At 39.5% G+C, this 13,181-nt stretch overlaps 1 protein-coding gene across 1 annotated transcript; it reads right to left on the bottom strand.

Moving 5' to 3' along the window:
- Positions 1-2,852: 2,852 nt before the first annotated feature.
- LOC115013454 (ectonucleoside triphosphate diphosphohydrolase 2-like) lies at positions 2,853-9,148 on the bottom strand. The gene is made up of 9 exons (XM_029439778.1): positions 8,973-9,148; positions 7,498-7,615; positions 6,478-6,628; positions 6,184-6,343; positions 5,667-5,894; positions 4,576-4,848; positions 3,976-4,095; positions 3,687-3,821; positions 2,853-3,514 (listed from the first exon to the last, which is right to left on the bottom strand). The coding sequence occupies exons 1-9, from the start codon at positions 9,087-9,089 to the stop codon at positions 3,308-3,310; spliced, it is 1,509 nt and encodes a 502-aa protein (XP_029295638.1). The 5' UTR covers positions 9,090-9,148; the 3' UTR covers positions 2,853-3,307.
- Between the last annotated feature and the right edge of the window lie 4,033 nt (positions 9,149-13,181).

Raw genomic sequence — 13,181 nt, 5'->3', positions numbered from 1 at the left:
TTTCGTTTTTGTTTAATCATTAATTTCAATATTTAATTATGAATTAAGAATTCTACCATGTGAATGTGGAGCCGAAACGATTTCGCATACTACACAACACACCATACACGTATATTCTTCGCATTCAAAACAAACTTCCTGTGTTGCAACTTTGTAAACAGTCCGTCAGAAACACCAGCGACGTAAATGTTCCGTGCTTCGTTCAGGCTCTTCATATTCTTTGAGTTTTAACGGAAGCTTGTATCCTTACTGTTGCATTACTGCCATCTTCTGGAGTTAGTTAACTCCTACAGTGTCCACTTCCCAGCATGTCAGATTTCCCTCATTAGTCATGCTCTCATTAGGACGATGACTGACCATATTCTGCATTGTCCATGTCCACCACAGTCTAGTATGTTCTTTACTCCTCTTGCACCTTTTTACATTTTGTATTCTGCATTTAATTAGGTAGTTTAATTGAGATTAAAATCTATTTTCCAACATAAACACATGTTGGATCTGTTTGCCCTAATCTCTTATTTTTTTCCATCAAGTCATTTCTCTCTAAAACATATACTGTATGTCCTGCAACAACAAGTAGGCTACATGCTTTAGTCATAAAAACTAGTTGAATGCCCATTCAAGCTTCGCGGGGAAACAAAAAAACATATCAAAAAGGTTGTTGTTAATAGTACACCACTTGGTTTGCTGTTTGGCTGAATCCTGAACTATAATTTGTCACTTGTTAGGAGTATTCGTGTTTACTAATGCTAATTATAAACAGTGTTGGGAGTAGTGAACTATATGTAATTAAACTAGCAATTTACTACATTTTGCAGTAGATGGCTGGTAGTTCATCCACATTCATATTTGCATAGCAATTCAAGAAGTTAATAATTTTAACAATTTTTGTGTAGTTAACTAATGAAAATACAAACACCTGCTTTGCTTTTCTACTTTAATTTAACCCCCTATGACCGCACCCACTTTTCCACTGAATTGAGTGGCATTTTTTGGTGGTATGTTTTTTGTACTATATTTTGCTATAATGTCGTATGCAATGTTTATTTCATCATTTGTAGGCAATTATCTCAGTTAACGTTGCCTCACGCATCTTCGGAAGCACTTGTGAGCTGTTTCGGTTGAGAAAACCGAGAAAGAACTTCCCTTATATCAGGGGTGTTCAAACTACGGCCCGCGGACCAACTGGGCCCTTGGTCCATTTTTAATTGGCCCGCAGCAAATTCTAAAAGTATAATGGAATAAGGCCCAGATAGAAACTTGCGCCTGAATGTTTTGTACTTCTTAGTTCTAACACAGAAACACAGTGTTGACTTGTCAGCTAACTTAAAACATCACGTGTCAGATAAAGCGTGTGCTTTAGATGTTTACTGGATTGCATGTGATGAGAGCACCGATGCGACAGACACCGCACAGCTGTTCACTTTTTTTGCGGGGAGTTGACGATAACTTTTGCGTTACGGAAGAGCTGCTTGGTCTTAGAAGTCTAAAGGGCACAACATAATTCGAGCACGAGGACTTTACCACAGAGAATTTAAAGCTTTCCTGTCTGATGTCGATGCTGAATACGGGACGCACTCCACAGTTCTGATGTGCGCTGGCTGAGTCGGAGCTCCGTGCTGCAGCGATTTTATTCCCTGAGATCAGAAATCGATCTGTTTTTTGAAAGAGAGGGACCGACCTCTTCATGAGCTGAGTGACCCTCCATGTTTGGCAGACCTGGCATTTTTAGTTGATCTTACTGGTCATCTCAACACTGAACAATAGCCTACTGCTCACATGAAAGCATTCTGTGTGAAGCTCCGTCTCTTTGAGACACAATTACGCAACTTCAATGTTGCGCACTTCCCCACGCTGTCCGAAATCAAATGTACTTTTCCAAAGGCCAACCTTTCTGATAACAAGGGGAAATATGTGTCTGTGATCACGTCTCTCATGACAGAATTCAGTCAGCACTTCCAAGATGTTTCTATCATTGAGAAAGAAATCGAGGTGATCAATGCAGAAGAAGTTTAAGAGAGTCTGCAACTAGAATGTATATAATAATAATAATTATATACGATAATTCCCTGAAGAATCAACATCAGCTTCTCTCCCTCCCCGACTTCTACCGGAGCTTGGAAAGGATTCCTCTGATGAGACGCCACGCACAACTAATGATGAATCTGTTCGGCTTATATATGTGAGCAAAAATGTTCTGTTAACAAAAGCAGGTTGAGAACCTAAATGACCGACAGCATCTCTGTGATGTCCTTCGTATCTCAAACACCAAACTTCCAAAGCACAGCATCACTGATCCCACTGAGTGCAACGCTGTTCCCATTATAGGAGAGTTAAAACATATATTACACAGCATTTATGTAAGGTCAATTTTTCGATAAATTCAGTCAATTAAAGTTGATAACATTTTCTAACTAACGTTAGTTGATGTGTTAACAAGCCCAATAACTTATTTGTTTAACAAGCTTGCGATATCGACCCCCCCCCCCCCCCTTTAAACAGGGCTGTGAAGGGGATCACCATCCTGACTAAGAAGCAATCTGAGGCTCCTGTTTTGAGAATGAGCTGCAAACCCTTATTGTAACAAATGAAATGAAACCTCATTAATAGAAAGCTGTGATGGATGCTGTGATGAGGCTGCCCCCCCCCCCCCCCCCTTCATTGAGCATATTCAATTAGCAAGCATAATCTACCTGCATTTGATAAATTTTCTTTATGGCAATATACCTCACCTCGAGTGAGTGGCCCAGCCCTTCATATATTTTTCTGTATGTGGCCTTCAGTGAAAAAAGTTTGGACACCCCTGCCTTATATGGTCGTTGTTAGTAGGTGTAATATCACATAATGAGTCATTTACAAAAAACATGGTTTAATCTGTTGGTTTAATTTTACACACACTGATGTGAGTCTCCACAAGCAAGTGGAAGTTTTGCAAAGAAAATTGTTCAGACCATATTGTACTGTTTTGTTGATTTCACTTACATGCACACACACGCACAAACACACACACACACACACACACACACACACACACACACACACACACACACACGCACAAACACACACACACACACGCACAAACACACACACACACAAACACACACACATTCGCACAAACACACACACACAAACACACACACACACACACACACACACACACACACACACACACACACACACACACACACACACAAAATAGTGCAACAAAGAATTTACAATGTTACTGCAAGACATGGAAAGTTTTGGATGGACATGTGCACACTCTAAGAGAATAGGAATTGGACTGGGAAGTATGTCCCCCTTGCTCTTACACCATGCCTTCTTTAATTCTTGTGCTTCTGAAGATCATCAGTAGGTATCCCAGTGCAATGAGTAGGAGGGTGATGAAGAGGAAGAGAATGCCAACCCAGGGCCCTGCGGGCAGAGCCTTTGTCAGTCCAAGCCTCTCTGCAGGTACCATACTGCTCAGTCTGAGCATGTACCCCAAAGCCCAGCCTACAGAGGCTCCCCCTGCCTGCAAAAACACAAGAGGGGACAGACTGAAACCACGGCACACCATGGACAAGAATATTGATTTAGGTGCAGCTGACGTGCCGCACATACATGTAGGTGTCAATACTTTGAACAGAGTGAAATCCCAACAAATGGTGAATAAAAAGGTGTCATTTATTTCCTTCACTCCTGACCTTTTTCTGAAAAGAGATGGAAGGAAGGGAGCTCTTATCAAAACCGTAGCCTTGCAGTAAGAGGACCTGGATGAAATTGGACATGGCGCAGACATTCTTCAAGTATTTCTCTTTCTCCATTGACTTTTCTGACATCTATGAATGGAAATAAGATTTTTATTTTGTTATTCAAATCTTAATTGTTTGATCTTGTCACTATTGACATAACTTATTTGGTGGTTTTAAACAAAAGCATGTGAATCTTTATTTATTAGGAGTTGGGCTAAGAGAGCTGTGTTCTCAAGACTACCTCAGAGATGGTCATGTTGCAGATGAGTTGGATTGCCTCCTTCAGTCGACTGGGGGACGTGATGGGGATGTTGGTGAGGCTGTTGATGTAGCGATAAGTGTAGAAGAAGGCAGAGAAGGCCTGTGCAGAAGATGGGACACTGAGTCAATCCAGAGTGTCACACTCTTCCTGAGCTGGGGAAGATTAGTTTTCAGACAAACTGCTTGGAAAAAAATACTGTTAAGATTGAAATTAATTTGAATAATAAAAAAACTATTTACAGCAAATACTGCTTGGGATGGAAACTATTGTATGTAGGAAACATTTAGAATATCCTAGAGGACTTGTGACGATTTCTGCATTACATTCCGTTTCCATTATATTCCATTCACTTTGCAGACACTTTGCGTTTGTTCAAAGTGACTAACAATAAGTTCATACAAACTTAAAAGAAACAAGAGCTACAGTCAATATTGCAACTTTAACAATATTTAGAACATTCATACTCATGTAAAACAGAGAAATCCAACAAGCCAAAGAATGCCACAAATGTAAAAACAAATAGTTTGGCCTATGACCAAAAACAAGTTATAGCTGTCTCTGACTAAAAGGCTCCCTCACCATGAAGTTTCCTCTCAAGTTGGGCTGGAAAACTCCATCAAACGAGCACTTGGAGTAAGAGCAGTTCTCGAAGGAGAACATCTTTTTTACGTTGTCCAGGCAGTTCTGGTAATCTCCTGTGCCCACCACTGATACCGACATCTGGCGGTTAAACTGGGGTGGTCGGTAGCTCTGAGTACACGGAGAATCAAAGACATCCTCACCGAGCTTGATAGAGACGTTGAACTGTAGTGGATAGCAGGGATGGGACACTTGGGGCTTTACACCTTCAGTCTGAAAGATTCAAAACAGTCAAAGTGAAACATTCTTCTGGTAAATATGAAAAGAAAGTGTTGCATATAACAAGTCTAATTCAAAGTATACTAGTAGAACATGGAAACTTCACAATTCATAGAACTTTAATCCAAATAATAAAGTGCTCTTAAGAAGCCCAAGACAGATCATTTCTCAACGTATACAGTATCAGGTAGCTCTGATATTTTTCAACATTTTGCGAAATACTCTTGTTTGCTTATTTGCCTAGAGTTTGATGAGAAGTTTGAAGCTACCAACATTGGGTTATCTAATCTTAGCATAAAGACTGGTAACAGGGGAAACAGCCAATCTGGCTCTTTCCCACAGTAGCAAAATCGAGCTACCAGCACCTCTAAAACTCACTAATTGACACGTTACATCTTGTTTGCCTAATCTGTACAAAACCCAAAGTGAAAAATAGCCATTTGTCATACGAGACTGTTGCTTGGCCATGAGTAATACGTTCCTGGAGTCTTGTTACTAGTGTGGGATTGCCAGGTACCAGTGGAGACTCCAGAAAGGTACAGGTGTTGGTAGGTGGATTCTGTTACGATGCCAGGCTAGCTGTTCCGTCATTGCCAGTCTTTATGCTAAACTAAGCTATCGGCTGCTGGCGCCAGCTTCATATTCAAAGACATTAAGAGTTGTATTGATCCTCGCATCTAAGTCTGGGCAAAAAAGTGAAAAGCCTATTTTCTTTAAATGTCAAATTGAAGAAATCTTGAAATCTGGATGTTTCTTAACAACCGTCATATGAACGGTTAGGCTTTAAAAATGTTTTACATTTTTTACAGTACCGTGATAAGATGAGCCAGCAGTTTGCGCAGGAACTGGTCTTGGCCAAAGCACAGGAAGCTCTGGGTATATAGTGTGTAGGTTTGTCCATAAAGCTTCAGCTCCATCACATTATCCTTGTTCTCCACCTTTTCCGAGGTCTCAAAAGCAATCTGTGTGGAAGCTCCGCCTAAATCCAAAGCTCCAATTGTCTCTTTGACTGGATTCAGCCAACGCCCGACAAAACCATACTGAATGACAAGAAACGACATGTCAAGACATAACAGTTTGAATTGATGTAGGACAATAAAACATTTTTAATACTTCAAAGAGTTTAATCTGAGGAAAACATCCAGCCAAAAACACATATTAAAAGCCCCGCATATTGTTTTCAATGTGAGCCCACATGAAGATGGCATCCTGAAGAGCATCAGGGGTTGATGCGCATTGACGTGTCCAAATACACCAATGTCCTATTTCCCTATCCAAAATGTATTTTTTTCCCCCTGACTTTCAATGTGTTAAACAGAAAGAGCTCACCTTGACAAAGTTTTCAAGTAAGTAGTTGACTGTGACCCAGCCATATGCTCCCTCCGCCGGTCCACTCAGGATGGCTGCCTCTTTGAATTTGAAAGGGTAAGACTGCAGTTTGTGTTTCACTTCCTTCAGTACCCGCTGGGACTCTGTGGCATTGACTATGCTATTAAAGAGTGGTGAGAGTTAAATGGGAAATCAAACAATATTTAACTTTAGTGCATCCACTTTAATGCATTCATGCATAATCAATGAGGAATATTAGTGCAATATCCTGTCTTAATAGGACATTTTACTGACTTCAAGAGTCTCATGCCGGCAGTGGCTCCCAGATAGAGTGGAGTTTGGTGGTGCCTGGATTTGGGGATATCTTTCACAGCTTGTTCCAGACAGCCCTCCAGACTTTCTGCTGCACCCCCACGGACACCTGCATAGCTAGATATCCCTCCATCTCGACAGAAAGAGAAAATAGTTCTTGTTACAAAGAACTCAGTCTGACCTTCTCAAAAACTCTACAAGGAAGTCCAGTGAGACAAAGGCTCTGGTTGGTGTTGCTAAGGAAACTCTGAAAACAAACAAGCAACGATGACTAAGATGTCTCAAACAGTGGGGTGAGGAAGTAGAGCACTTAGCAGACGTAACATGTTGACATTGCTTCTGCAATATTCTGATAAAGTCATTGGACACATTTCTGTAGGATGCCACTGTGGAAGTGAAAGTAAGAATGTCTTTACCACCAGGACAGTCTGGGTGAAAAGGGTCAGTTCAGACAAATGACAAAAAACATGTGTATGTGTATGCAGTATGTACATGCATCCTTATGTATGTGCAGATTGTTTTGGTTTAACTTGACCAGGTTTTGAAAACATATCTTTGTAAATATTTTTTGATTTGAAATACAATAAGTTTCAGATATGGAAGGTTGGATCTCACAACCTGAGCAAATGAATCCATAACTTTCTCCATAGCTAGATAACACAAGAGATAAATAAGAAAATATTTGTTTTGGTTATATCAACTGTTACGGTAATTAAGGGTTAGACTGACATCTAACATAACGACCTCAAGGGATTTAATTCATCTGTGTTCAATGGAGAGTGTGTCCCATTATGGTGTTTCCACTTTGACAAGAACACTGTTCTTAGAAAATGCTGAATACTTTCTTCTTTATAGTTTTTTGGCCTGAACAGAACCTTCCTGCCAGTCTGTCTGCTAACCACAACTAGCTCTACCAATCAAATACTGACGTTCATCTTGTTGTCAGTACCAGGCAGACTTATTTTAAAGCAGTGATGTGGCGTCCTATTGTGAGGAGCTCACCTTTAGCATGACACTCGCTGTGCTGGGTAACAATACCAGTGCCATTTTGCTTGTCAGCCGGCCATCTGTAGATGTACATGGAGGTGTGGGATGAGCCTGCATCCAGAACAATTCCATACTGAAACAGACCGAGCATTAAATGTTAGAAACATACAATATGGTAACAGAACATACAGCATACCTCCAGTACCTCATTTTAGAATGTAATGTCTGATAACGTGATAACGTAGGTTCATTGACCTCACCAGGAGTCTACATTTGCAGTTGTAGATAGTCTGTGTAGGCTTGTTCTGTTCAGTTTGCACTTAAGTGTGGTGTTGACAGGATGTGGCTGCAGCCTACACTTCCTATGAACTTACTTTTTTCTTTTATCAACTATGCAACTAGATTGATAACCTGTGAAAGAGACCGCAGCACTTTACTTTCTAAGGCTGTATGAAGATCATGCTGATGTTCTACTAGGGAAGAAGCTAAAATAAACCATGCAGGACTCTCAACGCACCCGGAATATGTTTGTTGCAGCCTCCATCACGCGGCTGCATTCTAATGCTAACTCTTGAGCTGATTTGCTACAATGACATGTTTGTTATGTTTTGTATTGTGGTGTCTTAACTCATTCAACAATGTTGACTTTGTCTCTCCATGTGTGCTCTTTGTAATCACAACTTCAAAGCATTAAGTTCTATTCAAGTATTATTCTGTAGGCAAAGGGCAAAGGCAGCATTTCTGTGCCCTTTAAAAACTATTTCAAAGTGTCTGCGACATTAACAAAAGGAACAGCACATGAATAACATGCTCAGAAAGAATTCAAATAAAGCACACAAACCACCTTTTGATCTCTTTTATCTTTCAGGCTGGGCTAGTCTGTGGTGCTCTGCATCACTTCCTGCTGCGGTTAACATATAGTGCATGGCATGTGGAAGGATCTGCATGATTAATTTTCAGCATTTCGCTAACACAATGACTTATGGCTGAGAAAATTTAAATTAGGGCATATTATGCACAGGGCAATCTCTATGTCTATGATAACACTCCAGCTGAGAGGGTTCTCAGCAACAATAACATGTCAAATGCTTATATTTTAATATTCGGTCTGAGCTAACAAGGTACATGTAAATTCATTACGTTTTAAATATAGCTTATATGTGGGTAGTGACATTAAAAGGAATACACTCACACCATAATCATTTGTATATGAATGACTCCCCTGTGTTATCTTTCTCGCATGCCTCCAGGGTGAAGGAAGAATCCAAGGAACATACATTCTTAAACTAAAGTAAATAGGAGCCACTTTTTTTTAATAACAGCAAAACTACAGCTCCCATCTTCACAAACATTCACAACAACAGACATTTTTCTGTTTGATTCCGTAAGGAAGGATTCAGCGAGTATCACGTGTGCGCGGCAGTTTCAAGCAGCAAACAGCTGATCTATGCCAATTATGAGATGATGCAGACTATAGTTCTTTACATTACCATGTTTTCAGGTGGTGTCTCCATCTCTCGAGCTGGAAGGACCACTAGCAGAATCCCGACTATTGCCAGTATGAGAAGCACAACCACAGGGATGGTTTGGCAGTACCGGGGGGCCATACTGGACACTGTGCACTCGGATGCTCCGGCAGCTCTGCGTAAAAGCGCGCGAGTACTTTGTGCTCAGAAGGAACGCCACAGAAATATAGGGCGTGCATTAAGTAGTGTGCAACTGTGGGTAGTGTCTGAACTGTAACCGCATCATTTGGTAAGATTTCCCGCTTCCCCTGACCCTTCACGCACTCTCGCGCATGCACACACGTGGAGTATGATGGATACTTTTCCGATACAAGTAGTCTTGCTCACTGTATTGTATGGAGCCCCAAATAATATGTGAATAATCACATGAATACATAAAAATATAGCCTATACTGTTATATATATATATTGATTTAATAATTCAACAAATCATCAAAACTCAAGGCATAGTGAAATGTTATAAACTTGTTATTGTTTTCAGAATTGTATAGTTTATTTTTTAGCATAGAAATGTTTATTTCCAAATATCCTTTTTGAAAAGTCTTTTTTAATTTAATAATGTAATTTTTCTCAATGACATAATTTATTTCATGCCTCTTTATATTTAATGTCACGTCATAATGACACACTTTATTTAATGCTATTTCTATACTGAAATCAATAAGATATCCAGTGAAAGTTATTATAATAAAAAACATTTCACAATAACAGCTTATTGAAGTTTTGCTGTGGCCTGAGATGACATAGCAGCTCATCCTCCACTGGCAGCTCGCACAATGTTCAAGTTTCTCTTCAGATCGACCCACATAGACTTAAGATTTGTGCCAACAATTAAAGTATCAGCTGCTGAATAAACAGAACTTCAGCAAACATTTGTCAACACTGAATGATAGCAACATACATATAAAATAGATAATAAAATGAGAAATGTTGCTGTGACAGCCCATGAAACAGCTGGCAACCAGTGGGTACATGCTGATGGATAAGTGGAAAGACGATTTGGTGACATTCTCTTAACATCATTAAAAGCCAGAACATACTGCGAGCCAAACAGACGGCATCAAGGAGCAGCACGCCTGACGTTAATAGATGTTCTGCATAATAACAGTTCTGATTGGAGTAAATATCCAGTGTGTGTGTGTGTGTCTGTGTGTCTGTTTGCCTATTTGTGTCAAAGTGCACTAATTAGCTAATGTCCATCAGCTGTGTGTAATGCCTGATCACTGGCTGGTTAAGTTTCCCCTCTGACAATCTTGCTCTCCTATTAAAAACTCCTATCGGTAACATTTCTCACCGTGAGGATTTGGGATCCCCTGATGAACAAATAATGTGATATAAATAATGTTTTGTGTCTGCAGTGTCAAAAATGTGACTGTGGCAGCAGGTTACAAAAGTCGCACTGCTGGCTGCCTCCAGAATATTTTGGTCCGATTAAGATTTTGAAGCTCCTCTCCTCTGTAGGGAAGATCCACTCTAACTCTGAACAGTCCGTCTCATACACATCCATTAGACAATCTGAAACGGTCTCAAAATTTCACAAAACCTAAATTGTGATTTTGTGAAAGCCGTGCTAGATATCAAAATACCCTTTTAGTCCAATAAAGTCCTTCGTCTCGAGAACAGTTTCAGTTTAAAATCTTTTTTCTATGTTAAAGAATCGGCATTGCCACCATGGTGGAGTGTTTTTGAGCTCTGTTCAGTGATTACATTGATTCCTATGGTGAAAACCGCTGCGTGAAACTCTTAGAAAAGTCATAGCCATCGAGTCCCGGTCATTTGTGGCTTTTGTGTGTAGCTGCACAACTAGTAGCAAGCCAAACTTTTTGGCGGAAGATGAAGAATAAGAAGAATATTAAATATGACAAATAACAGACTGTGTCACACAGAATGATATGTACGTATGTACTAGTTTGTTTTGTTCTTCTCTCTAAACTGGTAAACCACTTCCCCAACTCAGGAAGCTGCTGTTGTGGCTTATATTCAGTCCAGACAAAACACAGGATATTAAATTGAGTCAAAGTGATTTCAACTGATCATTTTATATATGTTCTTTATGTTGCATTACAAAATGTATTCCCTCAAGTTATGGCTGTGTTTCCCACAAACCCTGTTTCATCCTGTCCTCCATCTTTAATCTTTTGTTAAGTTAATCTTTTGTTCCACAGTCTACTTTTCTATAGTGGTTTAAAGCAACATGTCACACACTGTTCAATGCAGTGTGGAGGCAGCTCTTCTTGGTTACAATGCTCTTGTTTGACTCAAGGTCCTTTAAGTCACAAAAAAAGTGTTTAAGGATATGTACAGTGTACTCTACTTGTAATGCCTTCCTGTGGCGCTCTGTGCTGCTTCCCGGTGGAAGGAGTCCTGCACTGAATGTACTCCTGTGTTTGACCTGCATGTCATGGAGTAGGTGGGAGACATTACATAGACAATACTGATATTTAAGTCTACTACAACTTTCACTATTTTAAATCCCTTTTTCTTTTTGTATCTATGCATTTCTTCTATTCTTTTGTATCCAAACCCAACGTGGCTGTTCTTTAAATGTGGCCTTCTCCCTTACTCTCCCTTAAAGCAACTCATGTAAATAGGGTTACAGTATAATGACCATCTTGATAATATTAAAAAGGTATTAGTATTGTTGGAGGTTTATCATTTTATAGGCGGTATCTAATGTGTAAGACAGTGTTGCCTTAACTTCTGACATCCACTAGAGGGAGCTATAATCTCATTTCTAAAAGGCCGTTTCAATAGGACACCGAATTGACTGTTTTCCAGTTCTCCCTAAAGATTTTAGTATGATATTACTGATATGCAACTACATAAACTACATATTAAAGAATGTCTGAACTACATATTAGAGAAATTTTCCTTTATTTAACATAAAAAGAACACACACTCCCAACTGAGATAAAAGACTGAAACTGTGAAATTAAAACTTATCAAAAGGCGTTTCATCATCATTTACAGTAAACATGCTGGAAGCAGTTTGTGACCGAGTTGCTGAAACACTACTATTACAGGTGAACATTTTTGCATATACAATATTTATTATATAGAGATTTTATATACTTTAGACTTTCATTATAAACCAACTACATACTTGATAATAAATATGTAGATGTGTGCAGTAATATGGTGGTGCATTAAAGCTTAATATAGCCTGACCATGATCGTGTAGTTCATTTAAATAAAGAATGTTGTAAGACATGATGTAATACAACACAAAACTAAACTCACTTCAAAGAGCTATTCCTCAACTGGACAGATCTAAACAGAGCTGCATTAAAGCTTGACTCTGTGTGACTAGTATTAGTATTTATTTTTGACCAAGTGTGTATGTGTGTGTACCGAACTGTAGATGACACTGCAGCTTGTGGTGGGCGGAATTCTCTTTGGATGGTAGGCTTTGGGGGGTGGGGGTGATTGCCTGAACAGAACTTGGGGGATGACACAAATGGCAGTGAGGTGAAGAGGTCGGCAACATAATTCTGAAATGCACAGATAAATCAGAAGTGTCCAGGCCCAGTGGTCCAACCAGCCACCTGATGTTCCCTCTCCAAACACTCGCTCCTCCCCCAAGAGCTGCCACACTGTAAAAAAAAGCTTTAGGTTGAGGTTTAAGCCCAGCTATTCTTGTTAAAGTAGAAAGACTACTGCATGTAACTTTTGAAAGTATAAATAAGCCGTTCTTCCTCTTGCAGATACGTACATCAGCAATGAAACAGACACAACTCAACTCAATATACTCTTGGCTTTTGTTGCCACATCCTTTCTGTGTCCCGTGTGATCCGTAGCTTCACTCTTCTTTACTTGTGCTACTCTTACACTGTGTTTCATCATCTATGGTCCTCACCGTTTACATTTCTGTCATTGTGTACATTTGGTTTTTGCACTTTGATGATTATCTTTATTGTTTAAATGTCGAAATGTATCTTCATTTTATATATTTGCACTTTCCTACTGTTTACTGCAACTGCTGCACAACTATTTCCCTCGTGCTAATAACTTATCTTATCACTACTTATTATACTGCATTTATTATTAGTGACTAAAGTGGCTGCTCTCTCGCTAGTCTTGCTTTCAAACATGACCTAAATACTTTAATATATATTAAATAAAATAAATCTATGCTTTTAACATTGGTTGACCTCACCGAGCCTACATAAATCC

This window comes from Cottoperca gobio, chromosome 9, assembly GCF_900634415.1.
Source record: "Cottoperca gobio chromosome 9, fCotGob3.1, whole genome shotgun sequence".
Lineage (NCBI taxonomy): Eukaryota > Metazoa > Chordata > Actinopteri > Perciformes > Bovichtidae > Cottoperca > Cottoperca gobio.
The sequence above is the reverse complement of the archived record's forward strand: the minus strand, read 5'-3'. Positions and strand labels throughout refer to the sequence as shown.